The following is a 24387-nucleotide window of genomic DNA, read 5'->3' as shown; positions in this document are numbered from 1 at the left end:
TCCCAGAAAATGGGTTTCTTGGATGAAAATGATGTCACCCTTAAGTTTACGGAAGTGGTTAAGGGCTATAGACCTCTTTGTGGGAGAGTTAAGGCCTCTACAGTTTTGGGACAGCAACACTAACGGTTTATTAGCCATAATCTACTAGATCTGAGTGGTTTTGCTTATCGGTTGGTTTGTTGGCGTGTACTGTGGTGTGGTGTAGGCCAGCCCCCCCCCCGCCCCCAGAAAAGTGCGAGACTTACCGCTGCTTTCTCTATATCCGGGCTTACTAGGATTTCTAATGCCTTCATGAACAGTTGAAACACATATATGGGAATAGTATCTCTGAGGAGACTTCTTAAAAACAGAACAAAAATAACAAGAACAATCAATGATAACATAACAAAGCTATCAACAACAAATAACATATCGTGATCTTTAAACACAGTAGTGTCTAAATTAAACTAAGTAGGGGGTGGATAGAAATTGAAATAATCTCAACATTCACATTGGGAAATGAACAGTAAATAAATTCTATGTTACATGCATATCTTGTGAGTTTTATAGAACTAGCTCAGTATTCATCTAGCTTCTACAGGGATACAGTTATTATTAGATTCTTGAATTCCACATGCTACAAGTATATGTGGTCTCGGTTAGGTCTTAATACTCTCAATTTAAAGTCCTTCTGATGGAGGGTGAGCTCTCATTTTGGACAAACGTCCTTATTTTTAGGTCTTGCACCTAATTAATCCGGTGTCCTCCACCACTTTCGAGTTATTCTGTATTGGTGGGGTCTGGTTTCTTGTTCTTTTCCGGTTGACCTTTTGCCAATGGGGCCGCTGTGGAAGCTGCGTCTCCCCTGTTAGGTTGGTTCCTGTAAGGGATTTCTTGTGTAACGATGGTAGGGTAGGCAGTGGAATGTCAATCAATTTGCAGAATTCTTCAAGATCCTCAGTGGATTTATAAGTGGCAACTTTGTTTCCTTTGTTTACTCTTAAGCAGAAGGGGAATCCCCACCTATAGGGAATCTCCAGCTCTCGCAGGTGTTCGGTGAGGTACCTAGCTTCTTTTCTGTTATTCAGCGTCATAGGACTAAGGTCTGCATAGATTTGTATTGTGTGACCTTCGAAGTTGAGGGGAGATGCTTTCCTCGCTGCTTGCGCGACCAGTTCTTTATCCTGGTATTGATGAAATTTAATGATTATATCCCGTGGGGGGTCAGCATCTCCCGGTTTGGGTCTAAGAGCCCTATGAGCTCTGTCTAGCTGGTATGGGGGTGCAGTGTTATCTTTTGTTAGAAAATGAAAAAGTATTTGCAGGTATTGTGGGGTGAGATCCTGTGTGACATTCTCAGGTACTCCTCTAATTCTCAGGTTCTGCCGTCTCCCCCTATTGTCTAGGTCCTCCAGGTGGCTCTTTAATTGCTGGATTTCAATATCTTGTATCGAGAGGCATCTAGAATGACCATCTAATACATTATTGGTGTCATTTGCTTGCTCTTCTATATATTCAATTCTCTCCCCCATATCTACTAAATCTTTCCTGACTTCTGCCAAGCCATCCTTTACAATCTTTGCAACTTGATGCAATAGGGTATTAAAGTCTGCTTTGGTTGGTAAAGAATCTATATCAGCCCTTGTCAATGGGGCACTTTTCTCTGATGTTGTTGATTTAGGGGATGTATTTGTAGACATTTCTCCTGCCTCTTCTTCTAATTCTGCATCGGAGTGCTGTGAAGTGGTTAAAGCTTTAAAATAGGTGTTCAGTTTGGTGCTTGCAGCTGAAGTGGATTTTGCTGCTTTGTCCCCTTTTGTGAGCCGCTTTGAAGACATCCTGTGATACAAGTGATGCTGTGCAACTTGGCGCGTAATCTGTGCTGTTTATATGTTTGCGGCCTGCGTCCTGGTGGGGGTGATAAGATTTCCAGTGAGTCTATACGGTTATTGCTAACTTGAATCACCTCGATTGTTTGTGCCTTTAATGAGGTTTGTGTCCTATTGGGATTCGAATGCGACTCCAAATTTAGTGATCTGCAGGCAGAGTGCAAAACTATTTGTGTCGCGGCAAGCCACGTGTGCAGATTGGGTCGTAAAAAGTGCTTTTTCCTACTTTCTTTCCGATTAGCAAGAATGTCCCAAGTAAGTGTTTACTTCATGAGCAAAGTCCATATGTTTTAAGGCCCTTACGCTGTACCCCTGAGCAAAAATGTATGCGCTGCGTGCGCTTTCACTGGGTGCTGCTGCAGTCTAAGATGGCGTGTGGATCTAGTTTCGGGCCCCACCCGGTGTCTTAGTGCAAGTTAAGGTGCAAATGCTAAGGTGGCCTTTAACAAGGTCTTACTTGTAATCCGGAGCGGGACACTGATGATCTGCAGCTTCACCTGTTGCGGGTAATGAGTGGGCCCGTCTCCGGCGTGGTCTGGATGTTACTCCGGTGTCTGCGTGGCTCCGGTTCAGGGTCTTACTCCTTTTTTTTTTTTTTTTTTAGTGATCTGCAGCAGCAGTGCTGATTATGAAGGGGTATCAGTCTAATAAGGGCTATAAAGTGCGATGAATTACATGCTTATCTGGTCCCAATGTAAACTATCACACGGAGCTTCTCCTAAATGCGACTTTCCATCTTGGTAGTCGGCTCCGCCCCCCCGAGCTTTGAACTTTTTTAATGTAGAATAGGGTAGGGAATTTTTTTATTTTTGGGGGCTTTGTTATTTTATTAGGGGGCTTAGATTAGGTGTAATTAGCTTAAAATTGTTGTAATATTTTTAAAATGTTTGTAACTTATTTTTTTATTTTTTGTAACAGCTTTTTTTATTTTTTGTACTTTAGTTAGTTTAAGTAATTGTATTTAATTGTAGTTATTTGTAGTTAATTTATTTAATTAATTTAATGATAGTGTAGTGTTAGGTTTAATTGTAACTTAGGTTAGGATTTATTTTACAGGTAATTTTGTATTTCTTTTAGCTAGGTAGTTATTAAATAGTTAATAACTATTTAATAACTATTCTAACTAGCTAAAATAAATACAAAGTTACCTGTAAAATAAATATAAATCCTAAAATAGCTACAATGTAATTATTAATTATATTGTAGCTATCTTAGGGTTTATTTTACAGGTAAGTATTTAGTTTTAAATAGAAATAATTTATTAAAGTATAGTGTAGTGTTAGGTGTAATTGTAACTTAGGTTAGGATTTATTTTACAGGTAAATTTCAGTTTATTTTAGCTAGGTAAGCTATTAAATAGTTAATAACTATTTAATTGCTATTGTACCTAGTTAAAATAAATTGAAATTTGCCTGTAAAATAAATATAAATCCTAAAATAGCTACAATATAATTATTATTTATATTGTAGCTATATTAGGGTTTATTTTAAAGGTAAGTATTTAGTTTTAAATAGGATTAATTTAGTTAATAATAGAAATATTATTTAGATTTATTTAATTAATATTTAAGTTAGGGGGGTGTTAGGGCTAGGGTTAGACTTAGGTTTAGGGGTTAATAATTTTATTACAGTGGCGGCGGTGTAGGGGGGGCAGTATAGGGGTTAATAAATGTATTATAGGTGTAGGGGGGGGGCAGATTAGGGGTTAATAAGTTTAATATAGGTTGCGGCGGGGTCCGGGATCCGCAGGATAGGGGTTAATAACTTTATTATAGAGGGCGGCGGTATAGGGGGGGCAGGATAGGGGTTACTAGGTATAATGTAGGTTGCGGTGGTGTCCGGGAGCGGCGGTTTAGGGGTTAATACATTTATTATAGTTGCGGCGGGGTCAGGGAGCGTCAGTTTAGGGGTTAATATGTATAGAGTAGCTTGCGGTGGGCTCCGGGAGCGGCGGTTTAGGGGTTAATCAGTTTATTATAGCTTGCGGTGGGCTCCGGGAGCGGCGGTTTAGGGGTAATAACTTTATTTAGTTGCGGCGGTGTAGGGGGCGGCAGATTAGGGGTGTTTACACTCGGGGTACATGTTAGGGTGTTAGGTGCAGACATCTCCCATAGGAATCAATGGGATGTCGGGCAGCAGCGAACATGAACTTTCGCTATGGTCAGACTCCCATTGATTCCTATGGGATCCGCCGCCTCCAGGGCGGCGGATTGAAAACCAGGTACGCTGGGCCGGAAAAGTGCCGAGCGTACCTGCTAGTTTTTTGATAACTAGCAAAAGTAGTCAGATTGTGCCGCACTTGTGTGCGGAACATCTGGAATGACGTAAGAATCGATCTGTGTCAGACTGAGTCCGGTGGATCGAAGCTTACGTCACAAACTTCTACTTTTGCCGGTGTCTAGGGCTTGATAACTAAGGCGAATCAGCCTCGCCACAAATACGCTGCGGAATTCCAGCGTATTTGAGGTTGACGGCTTGATAACTACCCCCCAATGACTGTTAAATTAATAGGGTTTGTGTCATTTTCATATTAATAGGACATAGAAGTTATAAGTTTCATGGTTCTGTAACCTACAAATGCTGCAAGTCAAATAGCTGATTTAGGCAATTAGCAGCTTTTTAAAAACCTACGTTACATATTTACATGTCCAGATGGTCTACAGATTTGTGCATTTCCTCCAGTACAAATCTTTAAGAGAATGAATGATATTACGTGTCAGACATGTGCAGCAGAAAAATAATTGATTTGTCCGAATCTTTTGGAACAAATATTCAGGGAAATTAGTTTCCCCGAATATTCGTCTGCTATTCAGTATTAATTTTGTTTTAAAATATTAAATATTCATGGAAAATTTACATTGCTTTTTATTAAATTAATGTAAATGTTCCTTGGCTACAGGTGGAAAAAGTAGCTGAAGAGCCGCACAAATCCATTTCTTCTTAAAGTCCCGGGCCGTACTAATAGGATGCTTAGCATCTCGGCTCCCAGGGCCTGCACTATAGGGCCTACTCCTTTAACCTTTTATCGCCGTTATGATGTTCTGTTTTGTCCTAACCTCCCTGGGATTTTTAGCACTTTTAGGACAAAATAGAACGTCCTAACCGTTTGGCTGTCCTGAAGCCAACTGCGCTTTCATGATGCGATCACGGTCTGGAGGGAGTGTAGAGCGTCATAGGGATGCCCCCCTGACCCGATCCCATCATTGAAATCTTGCGATCGCGTGCACGATCGCGGGATTTCAATTTGTTTACGATGTAGACAACTTAACCCTGTGATCAAAGGGTTAATGCAGACCCTGAAATCCTCCGCACAAAGCATCCTATTAGCGCAGTCCAGAGCTCTATGAAGAAGAGGCAGGATTTGCTCGGCTCTCCAGCGCGCTAGTGGTAAGTATTATAACCCTTAAGGTAATTTAAGAAAACAAATAAATACTGACAAATTGCAGTGCATGAAACCAATATCCATTTTACGTTACGAATTTGTATTCGTAACAAAACAAATGCACGTATAGTGCATGTACATGAAAATAACTGTATCCCTACCAACCCAATAGCCTGGCTTGAACATTCACAGTATATCAACTATCATAGAAAATCTTAACTCCTTTTCATGCAAAACTACCTGGCCTAGGCCTTAAAATTTTGAAGCTAAATATTTTGGTATATACTAAACTAATAGATCAAAGCAGAATTACCTAAACCTAAATTTGTAATAAATCCACCAATAGCTTTAGGTGTAAGTGTTACAAAAATGTGTTGTCCCATAACTTTGATTATTTTTTTTTTTTAAGAGTTCACAATATGTATTTGATTTAGATTTAAAGGTAGAGGCAAGCCACAATTAAACTAGCATGATTCAGATACAGCATGTTATTTTAAGACACTTTTAAATTCACTTCTATTTTCAAATGTGCTTTGTTCTCTTGACATCCATTGTTAAAAAGAATATGCACATATCATACAGTAGAGGGAGCTATCTGCTGATTGATGCCTACACACATTTGTCTCTTGTGATTGGCTAATTAGATGTGCTCAGCTAGCTGCCAGTAGTGCAATACTGTTGTTCCTTCAGCAAAGGATAACAAGAGAATGAAGCAAATTTGATAGTAGAAGTAAAATGGAAAGTTATTTAAAATTGTTTGTTCTATCCAAATCATGAAATACATGTTTGGAGTTTCATGTCTCTTTAAATGTATTCAACATGGAATCCCAAATCTCCATCAATATAATCAAGAAAATTATAATATCATAGCATCCTTTAGGAATTCTCTGGTCCTTTGTTTGAAAACTGATACAACATAATGCATTGCTCTGTATTGGGGAAATATTATAGTTTCCATGTGGTGACAACGTTTCTTCCCTTACCTTCCCATATGAACCTTGTCCTAGAACTTTTAACAGCTCAAATTGTGATGGATCGGCTTTCTCAAATCCTTCTTTCACATGGTCATTGATATCTATTTCCTTCAATACGCCTTCATCCTAAAGGAGAAAATATGACATTTATTTAAGCATTGTAAATTCAATAGCAGTATTTGCATTTATGTGAATTAAAGGAACAGTAAAGTAAGAATTATTCAAATGATCCATACAATTTCAAACAACTTTCTAATTTACTTATCATTTCTAATTAGCTTTATTCTTTGGTATCCTTTATTGAAAAGCATACCTAGGTAGGCTCAGGTACACTACTGAGAGCTAGCTGGTAAATGGTGGCTGCACATATATGCCTCTTGCAATTGGCCCAACAGGTGTGTTCAGCTACCTCCCAATGCTGCTTGTTCAACAAAGACTACTAAGAGAATGAAAGAAGATTTTTTTATGTTTTATGTCCTTTTAAATAACCAATATTTCTATTTTGATATAAAATGGACAACGTACCAATAAACTAAACTATTGCACGATCACAATTAAAAATAAAATACCTAGACACAAATATGTATGGCTATTACTATTAAGCAAATAAACATGTATTTTGTAAAAAAAAAAATATATATATATATATATATATATATATATACTTTAATTATAGCCAAATTTGTCAAATTTTAGAAGCCACAAAATTCACATTTAGAATATCAACATTCAAATTAATTACTTTAGATAAGCACCAAAAAGTTGACATTTCTTTTATTTACTGCGCGTCTGAACAAAACTAAATTATGTAAAATATGGGGGGACAATGTTCCTAGGCAGGGATTCCGTCTGCACCAAATTTGTGGGAAGGGAGACGGCATACTCTGAAAACTTTTTATTTTTTTCCCACTAGCAAATATCTCAAAAACGTAACCAGTTTATATAATTTTGTCTAGTTCTACAATTTTGACTTTAACCTTTTTACAATTCAGCTGCATTTCACATTAGATTTGAAAAAGTTTCCCCATATGGATAGATAGATAGATAGATAGATAGATAGATAGATAGATAGATAGATAGATAGTAAGATATAAATATATATATATATATATTTATATTGAGATATATAACAGCAATACATTTTCCAGGGTAATAACACATAATAGGTATGTATGTGTATATATAAAATATATATATACTGTGTATATATATATATATATATATATATATATACACTGTGTGCAGAATTATTAGGCAAATGAGTATTTTGACCACATCATCCTCTTTATGCATGTTGTCTTACTCCAAGCGGTATAGGCTCGAAAGCCTACTACCAATTAAGCATATTAGGTGATGTGCATCTCTGTAATGAGAAGGGGTGTGGTCTAATGACATCAACACCCTATATCAGGTGTGCATAATTATTAGGCAACTTCCTTTCCTTTGGCAAAATGGGTCAAAAGAAGGACTTGACAGGCTCAGAAAAGTAAAAAATAGTGAGATATCTTGCAGAGGGATGCAGCACTCTTAAAATTGCAAAGCTTCTGAAGCGTGATCATCGAACAATCAAGCGTTTCATTCAAAATAGTCAACAGGGTCGCAAGAAGCGTGTGGAAAAACCAAGGCGTAAAATAACTGCCCATGAACTGAGAAAAGTCAAGCGTGCAGCTGCCAAGATGCCACTTGCCACCAGTTTGGCCATATTTCAGAGCTGCAACATCACTGGAGTGCCCAAAAGCACAAGGTGTGCAATACTCAGAGACATGGCCAAGGTAAGAAAGGCTGAAAGACGACCACCACTGAACAAGAAACACAAGCTGAAACGTCAAGACTGGGCCAAGAAATATCTCAAGACTGATTTTTCTAAGGTTTTATGGACTAATGAAATGAGAGTGAGTCTTGATGGGCCAGATGGATGGGCCCGTGGCTGGATTGGTAAAGGGCAGAGAGCTCCAGTCCGACTCAGACGCCAGCAAGGTGGAGGTGGAGTACTGGTTTGGGCTGGTATCATCAAAGATGAGCTTGTGGGGCCTTTTCGGGTTGAGGATAGAGTCAAGCTCAACTCCCAGTCCTACTGCCAGTTTCTGGAAGACACCTTCTTCAAGCAGTGGTACAGGAAGAAGTCTGCATCCTTCAAGAAAAACATGATTTTCATGCAGGACAATGCTCCATCACACGCGTCCAAGTACTCCACAGCGTGGCTGGCAAGAAAGGGTATAAAAGAAGAAAATCTAATGACATGGCCTCCTTGTTCACCTGATCTGAACCCCATTGAGAACCTGTGGTCCATCATCAAATGTGAGATTTACAAGGAGGGAAAACAGTACACCTCTCTGAACAGTGTCTGGGAGGCTGTGGTTGCTGCTGCACGCAATGTTGATGGTGAACAGATCAAAACACTGACAGAATCCATGGATGGCAGGCTTTTGAGTGTCCTTGCAAAGAAAGGTGGCTATATTGGTCACCGATTTGTTTTTGTTTTGTTTTTGAATGTCAGAAATGTATATTTGTGAATGTTGAGATGTTATATTGGTTTCACTGGTAAAAATAAATAATTGAAATGGGTATATATTTGTTTTTTGTTAAGTTGCCTAATAATTATGCACAGTAATAGTCACCTGCACACACAGATATCCCCCTAAAATAGCTATAACTAAAAACAAACTAAAAACTACTTCCAAAACTATTCAGCTTTGATATTAATGAGTTTTTTGGGTTCATTGAGAACATGGTTGTTGTTCAATAATAAAATTAATCCTCAAAAATACAACTTGCCTAATAATTCTGCACTCCCTGTATATGGGCTTTTTTGTGGGGGTACTCACCGGTACTGAGTACCCCCACCTCTGCCAACTCATAACAGGTAAAATGTGTAATCATCATGTAAATACCGGCACCTTTTCTTGTACAATAAAGCACTGTATATCTGTGTATGTATGTATATATATATATATATATATATATATATATATATATATATCCTTTTATATGTATATATATATATTTATATGTGTGTGTCTATATATATTTATATGTGTGTATGTGTATATGTGTATATATATATATATATATATATATATATATATATATATATATACACACATCAATAGTCTAAAATCTTGCACTCTCTGAATTTAAAGCACACAAGTTTTAATGTGACATTTCTGGGGTGCAGGGTAATAACGCATAAATAATTACTTATAAAGGCAATAAATAAATCCTACAGTATAAATATTTACGAAACATACATTTTTATCCATTAAGTATAGCATTACATGTAAGGTGACCTCATTTCTATAGTATAATAACATTTAAATATTTTGTAGAATACATTCTGCCTTGAGATCCTTTTTATCCTCTTATACTGATTAGAATTTTCAAGTGTATTTGCAATTAAAGACTAATTAGCTCTGGAGTGTAAGGCGAGCTCAGGTCTAGTTAAAACATTTTTTTTCTTCAGAGAGGCCATTGAAAAATGTGTTGAAATAAAAGCAGAAATCCGTCTTACAGTTCATGAAATCTATAACCCGTTCACTTTAGTGTTCAGAAAACAATATCACTTAGAAATAGCGTAACTTGACTGTTCTGTTAGCTATTGGTGTCAAGAGACCATGATAATTGTTCATTCTCAATACTCCTCCTCCGCTTCATGTAATATTAATATAAGAGGCTAAAGAACAGCTGTGGTTAGAGTGACACAATCCTCAGCTGGTTTAAATATTTCACATTTATGGAATATATAGGGTTTCTTCAGGAGTATTCTGAAAGGGACAGTCAAGTCAAAAATTCAACTTTCCTGATTCAGATAGGGTTTGCAATTTTAAACAACTTTCCAATTCCCTTTTATCATCAAATTTGCTTTGTTCTCTTGGTATTCTTTGTTGAAAGCTTAACCTAGGTAGGCTCATATGCTAATTTCTAAGCCCTTGAAGGTTGCCGCTTATCTTAGTGCATTTTTACAGGTGTTTTTTTTTACAGCTAGACAGCGGTAGTTTGTGTGCCATATCGATAACATTTGGCTCACTCCTGTGGAGTTATTTATGAGTCAGCACTGATTGGATAAAATGCATGTCTGTCAAAAAACTGAAATAAGGGGGCAGTCTTCAGAGGCTTAGATACAAGGTTATCACAGAGGTAAAACATATATTAATATAACTGTGTTGGTTATGCAAAACTGGGAAATGGGTGGTAATAAAGGGATTATCTATCTTTTTAAACAATACAATACTTGGTATTTACTGTTCTTTTAAGCAACCCTTTGATGCTATCTGTTATAAACCCATAGTAAAAGTACCATTCTGGAGCTGCCAAGAACTTATGGTCCAGAGTGGAAACTACTGGTCACGCAATCAGCAGTGCTAGTCGCGCAGCAGGGTTGTGTTACTTATTACCAAAGCTCTGCATACTGCACATGCTATAGCAGCACAGAATGGTAAAGAAGATAGAGGTGTGAAGTCATCATGCTCTGAGTGGCAGCTATCAGAAAAGCTAAGTTGTTTCCAGTGTGAGCAAGGATGTCATTGGTTGGTGAACAACAGTGGTATTTCCAAGGTCTGTTCAAGGCCATTTTTCCAATATAAGTTATCCCACTCCTGCCTAAAGCCGGTTAAGTTACCATAATTCTACCATAACTGGTTTCTCCCCTTATAAGGCTTCTTATATTTATAAATAGTCCCACTTTAATGCCCAGATGTAGAAGAACATAGAGAGGTGCCAACTAACTGGACTTATACAGGCTTCAGTAATTAATAATAAATATCTATGCATGCAATTTGTGCATCCAGTGAGCGGACTCCCTACGTTGTCTACATCATAAAATTTGGGCTAGATTACAAGTGGCGCGATAACGTTAGCATAGTCACAATATTGCAATTTCTCGACCGCGCTAACTTGCGCATATATTACATATTGAGAGTGAACGTGCACCGCCAAGCTCAATCTAAATTTGTGCTCTTCGGGTTAGCACGACTGAACACCTTGTGTAAAAGATTAGGTCTAAAAATAAATGTGCACCGTACATAAAATAAATACATTAAAATAAATTGTTACATTAATATATACACTTTCTAATAAAAATATTAATAAAACGTTTTTTTTATAAGGGTTAAAAGGTATATGGTATATGATAAGGTATTTGAATGGAAAGGGCTATATTGCGTATATATATATATATATATATGTGTATAAAAATAAATATATATATATATATACACACACACAATCAGGGACGGAACTACAGGGGGTGCAGAGGTCGCAATAAAAAATGTTGACCTGCCACTACCTGCACTGATATCATGTGAGTGTCATGTGATGCTTCACTAGTGTCTCTGTCTCTGACTACAGGGGTTAGTGTTTCTGTTTTACCCATTGGTGTTTATGTGTGTGTATGTATGTGTGTGTACATGTATGTATGTGACTGTGTGTGTATTTATGCGTGTGCGTGTGTATGTTTGTGGAACCAGCCAATTACAGACCTTGTTACTACAGCATGGGGGGCGGGGGTAAACAGTGTCATTATACAGTACCACTATATACAGTACGGGGGGGCTGGACCATGTCACAGACTACTGTGGTAACTATATAAAGTACTGGGACGGGTAGGGTCAGGCCGCCATCTCACCGGCGGATTACAGACTGTGTCACTAACTCACTATATACAGTACTGGTGGGTTAAACAGTGTCACTATATACAGTAATAGGGGGTCAGACCATCTCACAGACTGTGGGCACAGGGTACCTCCTTTTGCAGACATGTAATCTGATTCACATTTTTTTTTCTATGTTAAATTGGGGGGGGCTTCTTAGATTCTTGCACCTGGGCCCTGTGGTTTCTAGTTACGCCTCTGTATACAATTATATATGTGTATACATGTGTATTTATTTACACATGTATAAATACACACACACACACGCATATTTTTTTTTACTTAGGTTTCGAAAGACCCTGGAACAAGCAGCAGTTTCAAAGGTATTTCACAGCAAAAACAAGCAAAACAAATATATATATTGAAATCTTGTTTTATTTCTTCATTTCCGAGTTTAATTTCCCTTTAAAGGTAAATCATCAAACAGAACTATGTGTGTATTATATGAGATACACAGGAATTGTTGATCAGAAAGCATGAATGTTCTGTTCCTCTTCTAGCAACAAATATGTTCTGTTGTAGAACAGAATGTTTGGACAAAAAGAAAGAGATGGAGGAAACACAAAATTGGAGAAGCATGTGTGCCAGCACTGAATAACATTGGCATTTATATCAGTCAAATTAAAGGCATATAACTTGTAAAACCATTGTTATTTCAAAGATAAATTCACACATACAAGTATGGAATTTTTTATTTATCTGATTAAAACAGTTTGCATTTTATTAAAAAAAAATGTAAGAAAACTGTGCATCCTACCCATACTTAATTCATTTAACAGGTTGCAGTTTTTTTGAGGCGGGCTGAAATATTTAAAGGGACATTAAACACTTAGGACTAGATTACAAGTAGAGCGCTATTTTAATTTGCCCCCGTAAAGGGGCATATTTGCTCATTTACGGGCTCACATTAAATAACCAGCCATTACAAGTGGCTGGTTAATGCTCCCACAAGCACTTTGAGCTAAGCACAATTAACCAAAGGTCTGACAACTCTGTGGCCCTCTCTGCATCGGCCATCAATGGTACCGTTCATTGGTGGGTGGGAACCGCTGCAGGGAGGAGGGTGGGCGGGCCATTGATATTTGCTTCCGGATCCATTTTGTCTAATGTGAGTGCGGTAGTCGGTGGTAGCGTCCGGGGGGGCGTGTGGGGCCATGCGCCAAATATGCACTATTAAAAGACAAATGTATATGACGGATGCAGATGGAGGGGGGATCTGGGAGGGGGAGGGAGGTAGCTTATTGAGGGAGGCAGCTACACTACAGAAAATAATTATTTGAAATAAAAAAAATAAAAAATAAACTTTTTGGGGGGCAAACTGGGTACTGACAGACAGCTGCCAGTACCCAAGATGGCGGCAAATAGGTAGAGGGGGAGGGTTAGATAGATGTATGGGGGGGGGTCAGGGAGGTTGGGGGCTAAGGGGGGATCCATCACTGTAGACTGAATATAAAAAAAAATGAAAAATAAATAAATAATAACTGCTTTTTATTTCAGTACTGGCAGACTTTCTGCCAGTACTTAAGATGGCAGTGACAATTGTGAGGTGGGGGAGGGAAGAAAGCTGTTTGAGGGGGGTCAGGAAGGGATCACGGGGTGCGATGTGTCAGGTGGGAGGCTGATCTCTACACTAAAGCTAAAATTAACCCTACAAGCTACCTAATTAACCCCTTAACTGCTGGGCATATTACAAGTGTGGTGTGCAGCAGCATTTAGCGGCCTTCTTATTACCAAAGAGCAAAGCCAAAACCATATATGTCTGCTATTTCTGAACAAAGGGGATTCTAGAGAAGCATTTACAACCATTTGTGTAAGAAACCTAAAATTGTGAAAAATTTTACTTTTTTTTTTTATTATTTGATCGCATTTGGCAGTGAAATGGTGGCATGAAATATACCAAAATGGACCTAGATCAATACTTTGGGTTGTCTACTACACTACACTACACTAAAACTACAATTAACCCTATAAGCTCCCTAATTAACCCCTTCACTGCTGGGCATAATACACGTGTGGTGCGCAGCGGCATTTAGCGGCCTTCTAATTACGAAAAAGCAATGCCAAAGGAGATCCCAGAGAAGCATTTACAACCATTTGTGCTATAATTGCACAAGCTGTTTGTAAATAATTTCAGTGAGAAACCTAAATTTTGTGAAAAAGTTTGTGAAAAAGTGAACGATTTTTTTTTATTTGATCGCATTTGGTGGATAAATGGTGGCATGGGCCTAGATCAATACTTTAGGTTGTCTTCTAAAAAAAATATATACATGTCAAGGGATATTCAGGGATTCCTGACAGATATCAGTGTTCCAATGTAAATATTGCTAATTTTAGAAAAAAATGGTTTGGAAATAGCAAAGTGCTACTTGTACTTATTGCCCTATAACTTGCAAAAAAAGCAAAGAACATGTAAACATTGGGTATTTCTAAACGCAGGATAAAATTTAGAAACTATTTATTTTGGTTGTTTTTTGATGGTTGTAAATGTGTAAGATTTTGGGGGTCAAAGTTAGAAAAAGTGTGTTTTTTTTTCCATTTTTTTCATCATATTTTATAAACAATTTTATAGTAAATTATAAGATATGATGAAAATAATGGTATCTTTAGAAATTCCATTTAATGGCAAGAAAAACAGTATATAATATATGTGGGTACAGTAAATGAGTAAGAGGAAAATTACAGCTAAACACAAACACCGCAAAAATGTAAAAATAGCCCTGGTCCCAAACGGTCAGAAAATGGAAAAGTGCTGTGATACTTAAGGGGTTAAGCGTAACTGTACTGAACAACAAATTTATAAAAGGGAGTCAGCACACCTAGACATTGAACTTAAAGAAAGGGGGTATAGTAGTAGAGTGATCAAGGATGCTCATTTTGCTGTGTCTACCCTAGATAGGAAGGATCTGATTAAAGATAAAGACAAGAAACACTCAAATCAAGGTCAGAAAGAACAAGGAGTAATTAAGTTAATTACACCGTATTCCCCACAATACAGGGATTTTTGCAATATAATCAAGAAACATCTACCGATGTTGTCAGCAGATTACAAATTTGGACATAACCCCCCAAAACATGTTCAGTTTTCCTATAGGAGGGGGGAAAACAATTGGGAACACAATATCCCCAACCACTCCTTTTTCTACCAAAAGTCAATCCACATGGTTACAGGTTAAAGGTATGCACAAATGTGGTTTCACCGACTGCAAAGCCTCTAAGCATGTGAGAATAACCAATTAAATTTACCTCAGAAAAAACAGGTGAGGTATTCCACATTGACAGTTGTGTGAATTGTCGCACTAAAGGTGTAGTCTATCTTATAGAATGTTAGCTTTGTCACTTGCAATACATAGGTAAAACCCTTAGAGAAGTAAGGATCCATATTAGAGAGCATTTGTCCAGTATAACAGTGGACACTGATATAAGCAGGAAAAGAGAGGAAAAATTGTCCCCTTTAGCCAAACATTTCATAGAAACACATGCCCGAAATACTGTGTCCTTTAAATGGAGCATTATAGAAAAAGTCACGTTGACAACCAGAGGAGGGGATTTGGACAAACTCCTAAGTAAGAGAGAGGTATATTGGATTTTAAGGCTAAAAACAAGAATGCATGATGGATTTAATTCCAGGTTTGATTTGATCAATTTTTGGTAATAATTTGTGTGTGCAATAAGTTCTTTGTTAGCCTTTTAATCCATTATACACTATGTAGGAATGAACTTTTAAACATATGATCTAAGGTCTGAGCTGAAACGCGTTGGACCTAGCTAGTTAGACCTACACATTTAAACACATAAATACAGTATATATGTATATATTTATATACATATATATTATACATATATATATTAAATTTGCTGCCTAACACCCCCTATGCTGCGCTAGGCATAAGAACAAGGCTCCCATTTGTGTACACTGGTATTACTGAGTGGAGGGAAAATATTGCACTTGCGAAAGCAGCATTTTGCTCTTCACTCGTAATCTAGGCCTAAATAAATGCTAAATAGAATGATGCATTCAAAGAAGAGATTAGTCTGAGAATAACATGTTTATGTATTTTTTTGAGTTTCATTAGCTGTTTAAATATTTACAAACTAATGGCTAGATTACGAGTCTTGCGTTAGGCTTAAAAAGCAGCGTTGGCTGGTCCCAACGCTGCTTTTTAACACCCGCTGGTATTATGAGTCTTGAAGGTACAGGTGTACCGCTCACTTTTTTGGCCAGACTTGTAAATACCGCAAATCCACTTACGTAAATTGCGTATCCTATTTTTTCAATGGGACTTGCATAGCGCCGGTATTACGAGTCTGACAAAAAGTGAGCGGTAGACCCCCTCCTGTCAAGACTGGTACCGCATTTTAAAGTCAGTAGTTAAGAGTTTTATGGTACAACGACGTAGCATAAAACTCTTAACTAAAGTGCTAAAAAGTACACTAACACCCATAAACTACCTATTAACCCCTAAACCGATGCCCCCCCCACATCGCAAACACTAAAATTAAATTTTTAACCCCTAATCTGCCAAACCGGACATCGCCGCCACTATAATAAATATATTAACCCCTAAACCGCCGCACTCCCGCCTCACAAACAGTTAAATATTATTAACCCCTAATCTGATGTCCCTAACATCGCCGACACCTACCTACATTTAATAACCCCTAATATGCCGCCCCCAACGTCGCCGCCACTATACTAAAGTTATTAACCCCTAAATCTAAGTCTAACCCTAACACCCCCTAACTTAAATATAATTTAAATAAATCTAAATAAAATTACTATAATTAACTAAATAATTCCTATTTAAAACTAAATACTTACCTATAAAATAAACCCTAAGCTAGCTACAATATAACTAATAGTTACATTGTATCTAGCTTAGGGTTTATTTTTATTTTACAGGTAAATTTGTATTTATTTTAACTAGGCAGACTAGTTACTAAATAGTTATTAACTATTTAATAACTACCTAGCTAAAATAAATACCTGTCAAATAAAACCTAACCTAAGTTACAATTACACCTAACACTACAATATAATTAAATTAATTCCCTAAATAAAATACAATTAAATAAAATTAAATAAAATTATCTAAAGTTCAAAAAAACAAACACTAAATTACAGAAAATAGTAAACAAATTACAAGATTTTTAAACTAATTACACATAATCTAATCCCCCTAACAAAATAAAAAGCCCCCCCAAAATAAAAAAAAGCCCTACCCTACACTAAATTACAAATAGCCCTTAAAAGGGCCTTTTGCGGGGCATTGCCCCAAAGTAATCAGCTCTCTTACCTGTAAACAAAATTACAAATCCCCCCAACATTAAAACCCACCACCCACACAACCAACCCTACTCTAAACCCACCCAATACCCCCTTAAAAAAAATGATCAAAATGTTTTGCCTACAGTTTAATGTTTAATTCATAAAACCACACATACCCTAAATTGATATATTTAAAAATATCACATCACAGACAATTCCACAAAAGCAAATATTAAGTTAATGTCTAGTACAAACTCTATCATAAATGCTGTCGGCGGATCATGTCCACACGCACAATGATAAATCGGCCCCATAATCTGTACATTTCATTGAACTGGTCAGTATTGCTTCAGACTTGAGAAAGGGAGGGATCTCCCAAAAGCTTGCCTACTTATAAATGTATAGTTAGTCCAATAAAAAAGTATTATTTATTAATGCAATACCCTTGTTATTTTGGTATCTAAATTCCTGGACTAACACGGCTACTCCAATCAATCTAAAAATACATTAGATAGCTATAATCTTTATGTCCATGACAAATATAAAAAAGTGTTCAGCTGTTGGTGTGACAGATTATTTTATTTTTTTAATTGTTCTGAAAAAATATTGAATCAGTTTATTTAAAATGTTATATTTTTGTAAAGATTGCAGGACCTGTTAATGCAAGCATTGGGTGGGATTAAAAGTATTGCCAGGCTGCGCTAAAATTAGTGCCCAGCTTGATATTATAAGTCCATGTTAAATCAGATTTACCAGAGAAGATTTAGTGCAGCCAACATCACTCTAGCGTACATATTAATTGAAATAAAGTATTACACTCATATATACATATTTTTAATAAAAAAAAAATGTTTAAAAAGGGTTAAATGTGATATGGTGTGGCAAGGAAAGGCTCCAATGTGCGTATTTTTTATTTATATATATATGTTGCGGATAAAGTCAGATATTGGGTAATCCTAGCATTGTGTAAGTATATATGTGTGCACATGTGTAATTATCACCTAGATTACAAGTTTTGCGCTATAGAGGGTAGTTAACGAACGCAACAAAGGTTGCATTATTTCACCCTCCATAGCGCTTCCATTACAAGTTTTTGAAAAGTTGGCTTGTGCGTGCGATATGGTTGCATTGAGCTCCATATTGCATAAAATACAAGCGCTGCTTTGACGTGCTCGTGCATGCTTTCACCATAGACATCAATGGGGAGAGAGTGTCAGATAAAAAACCTAACACCTGCGATCGCAGAATGAAAAGCTCCGTAACGCAGCCCCATTGATGTCTATAGGGAAAAAAATACATTGCCGCCACCAAAATAAATCTATTAACCCCTAATCTGCCGCTCCCGATATTCCCAACACTATACTAAAGTTATTAACCCCTATTCCCCCACACCCCAACATCGCCCACACTATAAAAAATATAGTAACCCCTATTCCGCTGCTCCCTGACATCGCTGCCACTAAATAAAGATATTAACTCCTAAACCTCTGGCCTCCCACATCACTACCACTAAATAAACCTATTAACCCCTAAACCGCCAGCCCCCCACATCGCAACAACCTAAATTATAATATTAACCCCTTAAACTATTAACCCTAAAACTCACCCTAAACCTAACCCTAACACCCCCTAACTTTAACATAATTAAAATAGAGCTAAATTAAAGTTACAATTATTAACTAAATAATACCTATTTAAAACTAAATACATACTTACCTGTGAAATAAAACCTAAGCTAGCTACAATATAACTAATAGTTATATTGTAGCTAGCTTAGGTTTTATTTTTATTTCACAGGTAAGTTTGTATTTATTTTAACTAGGTAGACTAGTTAGTAAATAGTTATTAACTATTTACTAACTACCTAGTAAAAATAAATACATTACCTGTGAAATAAAACCTAAGCTGCCTTACACTAAAACCTATCAGTACAAAAATAAAAAAAACCTACCATTACAAAAAATAAAAAAAACACTAAAATTACAAAAAAAAATTAAAAAAATACCATTACAAAAAATAACAAACGAAATTATCTAAAACAATAAAAAACCCTAATCTAAAAATAATTCAGCCAATAGGAATGAGAGCTGCCTAAATCCTATTGACTGATTTGAACAGCCAATAGGATTTTAGCAGCCCTAATTCCTATTGACTGATTTAAAATTTTCAGCCAATAGGAATGCAATGGTACACCCAGTATAAAAGGGGTACCTTGCATTTGAATCCTCAGTGGGCGGCGTACGATCGCATGAAGAGGACCTCCACGTTGGATCGATGGACCTCCGCTTTGGACCTCCGCAGGGATGAAGTAGATGCCGGTCCCGCGATGGATGAAGATGGAGTCGCCGGGATGATATCGGACTTAAGCAACTGTGAGTACCTAAAGAGGGGTTAGTGTTAGGTTTTTTGGGGTGTTTTTTTTTTTCTTTTTCTTTAGATTATGGTTTGGGCAGTTCATAAAAGAGCTGAATTCCCTTTTAAGTGCAAGAAAAAGAGCTGAATGCCCTTTTAAGGGCAATACCCATACAAATGCCCTTTTCAGGGCAATGATTAAATTAGGTTTTTTTAGATAGTTTTTTTTTTATTTTAAAGGGTTTGGGGCGGTGGGGGTTTGTAATGTTAGTGGGTCTTTTGTATTTTTGTTTAGAAAAAACATAATTTATGCTTACCTGATAAATTCCTTTCTCCTGTAGTGTAGTCAGTCCACGGGTCATCATTACTTCTGGGATATTAACTCCTCCCCAACAGGAAGTGCAAGAGGATCACCCAAGCAGAGCTGCTATATAGCTCCTCCCCTCTACGTCACACCCAGTCATTCGACCGAGAACCAAACGAGAAAGGAGAAACTATAGGGTGCAGTGGTGACTGGAGTATAATTTAAAAATTTAGACCTGCCATAAAAAACAGGGCGGGCCGTGGACTGACTACACTACAGGAGAAAGGAATTTATCAGGTAAGCATAAATTATGTTTTCTCCTGTTAAGTGTAGTCAGTCCACGGGTCATCATTACTTCTGGGATACCAATACCAAAGCTAAAGTACACGGATGACGGGAGGGACAGGCAGGATCTTTATACGGAAGGAACCACTGCCTGAAGAACCTTTCTCCCAAAAACAGCCTCCGAAGAAGCAAAAGTGTCAAATTTGTAAAATTTGGAAAAAGTATGAAGAGAAGACCAAGTTGCAGCCTTGCAAATCTGTTCAACAGAGGCCTCATTCTTAAAGGCCCAAGTGGAAGCCACAGCTCTAGTAGAATGAGCTGTAATTCTTTCAGGAGGCTGCTGTCCAGCAGTCTCATAGGCTAAACGTATTATGCTACGAAGCCAAAAGGAGAGAGAGGTAGCAGAAGCTTTTTGACCTCTCCTCTGTCCAGAATAAACGACAAACAGGGAAGAAGTTTGGCGAAAATCTTTAGTTGCCTGTAAATAAAATTTCAGGGCACGGACTACATCCAGATTGTGTAGAAGTCGTTCCTTCTTTGAAGAAGGGTTAGGACACAATGATGGAACAACAATCTCTTGATTGATATTCCTATTAGTGACTACCTTAGGTAAGAACCCAGGTTTAGTACGCAGAACTACCTAGTCTGAATGAAAAATCAGATAAGGAGAATCACAATGTAAGGCCGATAACTCAGAGACTCTTCGAGCCGAGGAAATAGCCATTAAAAACAGAACTTTCCAAGATAACAATTTGATATCAATGGAATGAAGGGTTTCAAACGGAACACCCTGTAAAACGTTAAGAACTAAATTTAAGCTCCATGGTGGAGCAACAGTTTTAAACACAGGCTTAATTCTGGCCAAAGCCTGACAAAAAGCCTGAACGTCTGGAACTTCTGACAAACGTTTTTGTAAAAGAATGGACAGAGCTGAGATCTGTCCCTTTAAGGAACTAGCAGATAAACCCTTTTCTAAACCTTCTTGTAGAAAAGACAATATCCTAGGAATCCTAACCTTACTCCATGAGTAACTCTTGGATTCGCACCAATGTAAGTATTTACGCCATATTTTATGGTAAATCTTTCTGGTAACAGGTTTCCTAGCCTGTATTAAGGTATCAATTACTGACTCCGAAAATCCACGCTTTGATAAAATCAAGCGTTCAATTTCCAAGCAGTCAGCTTCAGAGAAATTAGATTTTGATGTTTGAAAGGACCCTGAATCAGAAGGTCCTGTCTCAGAGGCAGAGACCAAGGTGGACAGGATGACATGTCCACTAGATCTGCATACCAGGTCCTGCGTGGCCACGCAGGCGCTATTAGAATCACCGATGCTCTCTCCTGTTTGATCCTGGCAAACAATCGAGGAAGCATCGGGAAGGGTGGAAACACATAAGCCATCCCGAAGGTCCAAGGTGCTGTCAAAGCATCTACCAGGACCGCTCCCGGGTCCCTGGACCTGGACCCGTAACAAGGAAGCTTGGCGTTCTGGCGAGACGCCATGAGATCTATCTCTGGTTTGCCCCATCGTCGAAGTATTTGGGCAAAGACCTCCGGATGAAGTTCCCACTCCCCCGGATGAAAAGTCTGACGACTTAGGAAATCCACCTCCCAGTTCTCCACTCCCGGAATGTGGATCGCTGACAGGTGGCAAGAGTGAGACTCTGCCCAGCGAATTATCTTTTATACTTCCATCATCGCTAGGGAGCTTCTTGTCCCTCCTTGATGGTTGATGTAAGCTACAGTCGTGATGTTGTCCGACTGAAACCTGATGAACCTCCGAGATGTTAACTGAGGCCAAGCCAGAAGGGCATTGAGAACTGCTCTCAATTCCAGAATGTTTATTGGAAGGAGACTCTCCTCCTGAGTCCATGATCCCTGAGCCTTCAGGGAATTCCAGACAGCGCCCCAACCTAGTAGGCTGGCGTCTGTTGTTACAATCGTCCAATCTGGCCTGCTAAAGGGCATCCCCCTGGACAGATGTGGCCGAGAAAGCCACCATAGAAGAGAATTTCTGGTCTCTTGATCCAGATTCAGCGTAGGGGACAAATCTGAGTAATCCCCATTCCACTGACTTAGCATGCACAATTGCAGCGGTCTGAGATGTAGGCGTGCAAAGGGTACTATGTCCATTGCCGCTACCATTAAGCCGATTACCTCCATGCATTGAGCCACTGACGGGTGTTGAATGGAATGAAGGACACGGCAAGCATTTTGAAGCTTTTTTAACCTGTCTTCTGTCAAGTAAATCTTCATTTCTACAGAATCTATAAGAGTCCCCAAGAAGGGAACTCTTGTGAGTGGAAAGAGAGAACTCTTCTCTTCGTTCACCTTCCACCCATGCGACCTTAGAAATGCCAGTACTAACTCTGTATGAGACTTGGCCGTTTGAAAGCTTGACGCTTGTATCAGAATGTCGTCTAGGTACGGAGCCACCGAAATTCCTCGCGGTCTTAGTACCGCCAGAAGAGATCCCAGAACCTTTGTGAAGATTCTTGGAGCCGTAGCCAATCCGAATGGAAGAGCTACAAACTGGTAATGCCTGTCTAGGAAGGCAAATCTTAGATACCGGTAATGATCTTTGTGAATCGGTATGTGAAGGTAAGCATCCTTTAAATCCACTGTGGTCATATACTGACCCTTTTGGATCATGGGTAAGATTGTCCGAATAGTTTCCATTTTGAACGATGGAACTCTTAGGAATTTGTTTAGGATCTTTAAATCCAAGATTGGTCTGAAGGTTCCTTCTTTCTTGGGAACCACAAACAGATTTGAGTAAAACCCTTGTCCGTGTTCCAACCGCGGAACCGGGTTGATCACTCCCATTAGTAAAAGATCTTGTACACAGCGTAGAAACGCCTCTTTCTTTATTTGGTTTGTTGACAACCTTGAAAGATGAAATCTCCCTTTTGGGGGAGAGGTTTTGAAGTCCAGAAGATATCCCTGAGATATGATCTCTAACGCCCAGGGATCCTGGACATCTCTTGCCCAAGCCTGGGCGAAGAGAGAAAGTCTGCCCCCCACTAGATCCATTCCCGGATCGGGGGCCCTCAATTCATGCTGTCTTAGGGGCAGCAGCAGGTTTTCTGGCCTGCTTGCCCTTGTTCCAGGACGGGTTAGGTTTCCAGCCTTGTCTGTAGCGAGCAACAGCTCCTTCCTGTTTTGGTGCAGAGGAAGTTGATGCTGCTCCTGCCTTGAAGTTACGAAAGGCACGAAAATTAGACTGTCTAGCCCTAGGTTTTTCTCTGTCTTGAGGCAGGGCATGGCCTTTACCTCCTGTAATGTCAGCGATAATTTCTTTCAAACCGGGCCCGAATAAGGTCTGCCCCTTGAAAGGTATGTTAAGTAATTTAGATTTAGAAGTAACATCAGCTGACCAGGATTTTAGCCACAGTGCTCTACGTGCTTGAATAGCGAATCCGGAATTCTTAGCCGTAAGTTTAGTTAAATGTACTACGGCATCTGAAATAAATGAATTAGCTAGCTTAAGGGTTTTAAGCTTGTTTGAAATCTCATCTATAGTTGCTGAGTCAAGAGTCTCTTCCAGAGACTCGGACCAAAATGCGGCCGCAGCCGTGACAGACGCAATACATGCAAGGGGTTGCAATATAAAACCTTGTTGAACAAACATTTTCTTAAGGTAACCCTCTAACTTTTTATCCATTGGATCTGAAAAGGCACAGCTATCCTCCACCGGGATAGTGGTACGCTTAGCCAGAGTAGAAACTGCTCCCTCCACCTTAGGGACCGTCTGCCATAAGTCCCGTGTGGTGGCGTCTATTGGAAACATTTTTCTAAATACAGGAGGGGGGGAAAAGGGTACACCGGGCCTATCCCACTCCTTAGTAATTATCTCTGTAAGCCTCTTAGGTATAGGAAATACGTCAGTACTCGCTGGTACCGCATAGTATCTATCCAGCCTACATAATTTCTCCGGGATTGCAACGGTGTTACAATCATTCAGAGCTGCTAATACCTCCCCTAGCAGTACACGGAGGTTTTCTAGTTTAAACTTAAAATTTGAAATGTCTGAATCTACTCTATTTGGATCAGATCCGTCACCTGCAGATTGAAGCTCTCCGTCCTCATGTTCTGCAAATTGTGACGCAGTATCTGACATGGCCCTATTGTTATCAGCGCACTCTGTTCTCACCCCAGAGTGATCTCGCTTACCTCTAAGTTCTGGTAATTTAGACAAAACTTCAGTCATAACATTAGCCATGTCCTGTAGGGTGATTTGTAATGGCCGCCCTGAAGTACTCGGCGTTACAATATCACGCACCTCCCGAGCGGGAGATGCAGGTACTGACA

General features: G+C 38.6%; 1 protein-coding gene across 1 annotated transcript in view; it reads right to left on the bottom strand.

Moving 5' to 3' along the window:
- LOC128656883 (ribosomal protein S6 kinase alpha-2) overlaps window positions 1–24387 on the bottom strand; it is a 631966-nt gene that overhangs the window by 442688 nt on the left and 164891 nt on the right. The window contains exon 2 of the mRNA XM_053711048.1: window positions 6234–6350. Within this exon, the coding sequence (XP_053567023.1) occupies window positions 6234–6350 (117 nt within the window). The remainder of the gene's footprint in view (window positions 1–6233; window positions 6351–24387) is intronic.

This window comes from Bombina bombina, chromosome 4, assembly GCF_027579735.1.
Source record: "Bombina bombina isolate aBomBom1 chromosome 4, aBomBom1.pri, whole genome shotgun sequence".
In the NCBI taxonomy this organism is placed as follows: Eukaryota; Metazoa; Chordata; class Amphibia; order Anura; family Bombinatoridae; genus Bombina; species Bombina bombina.
Note: the sequence above shows the minus strand (reverse complement) of the source record. Positions and strands in the feature narration are given on the sequence as shown.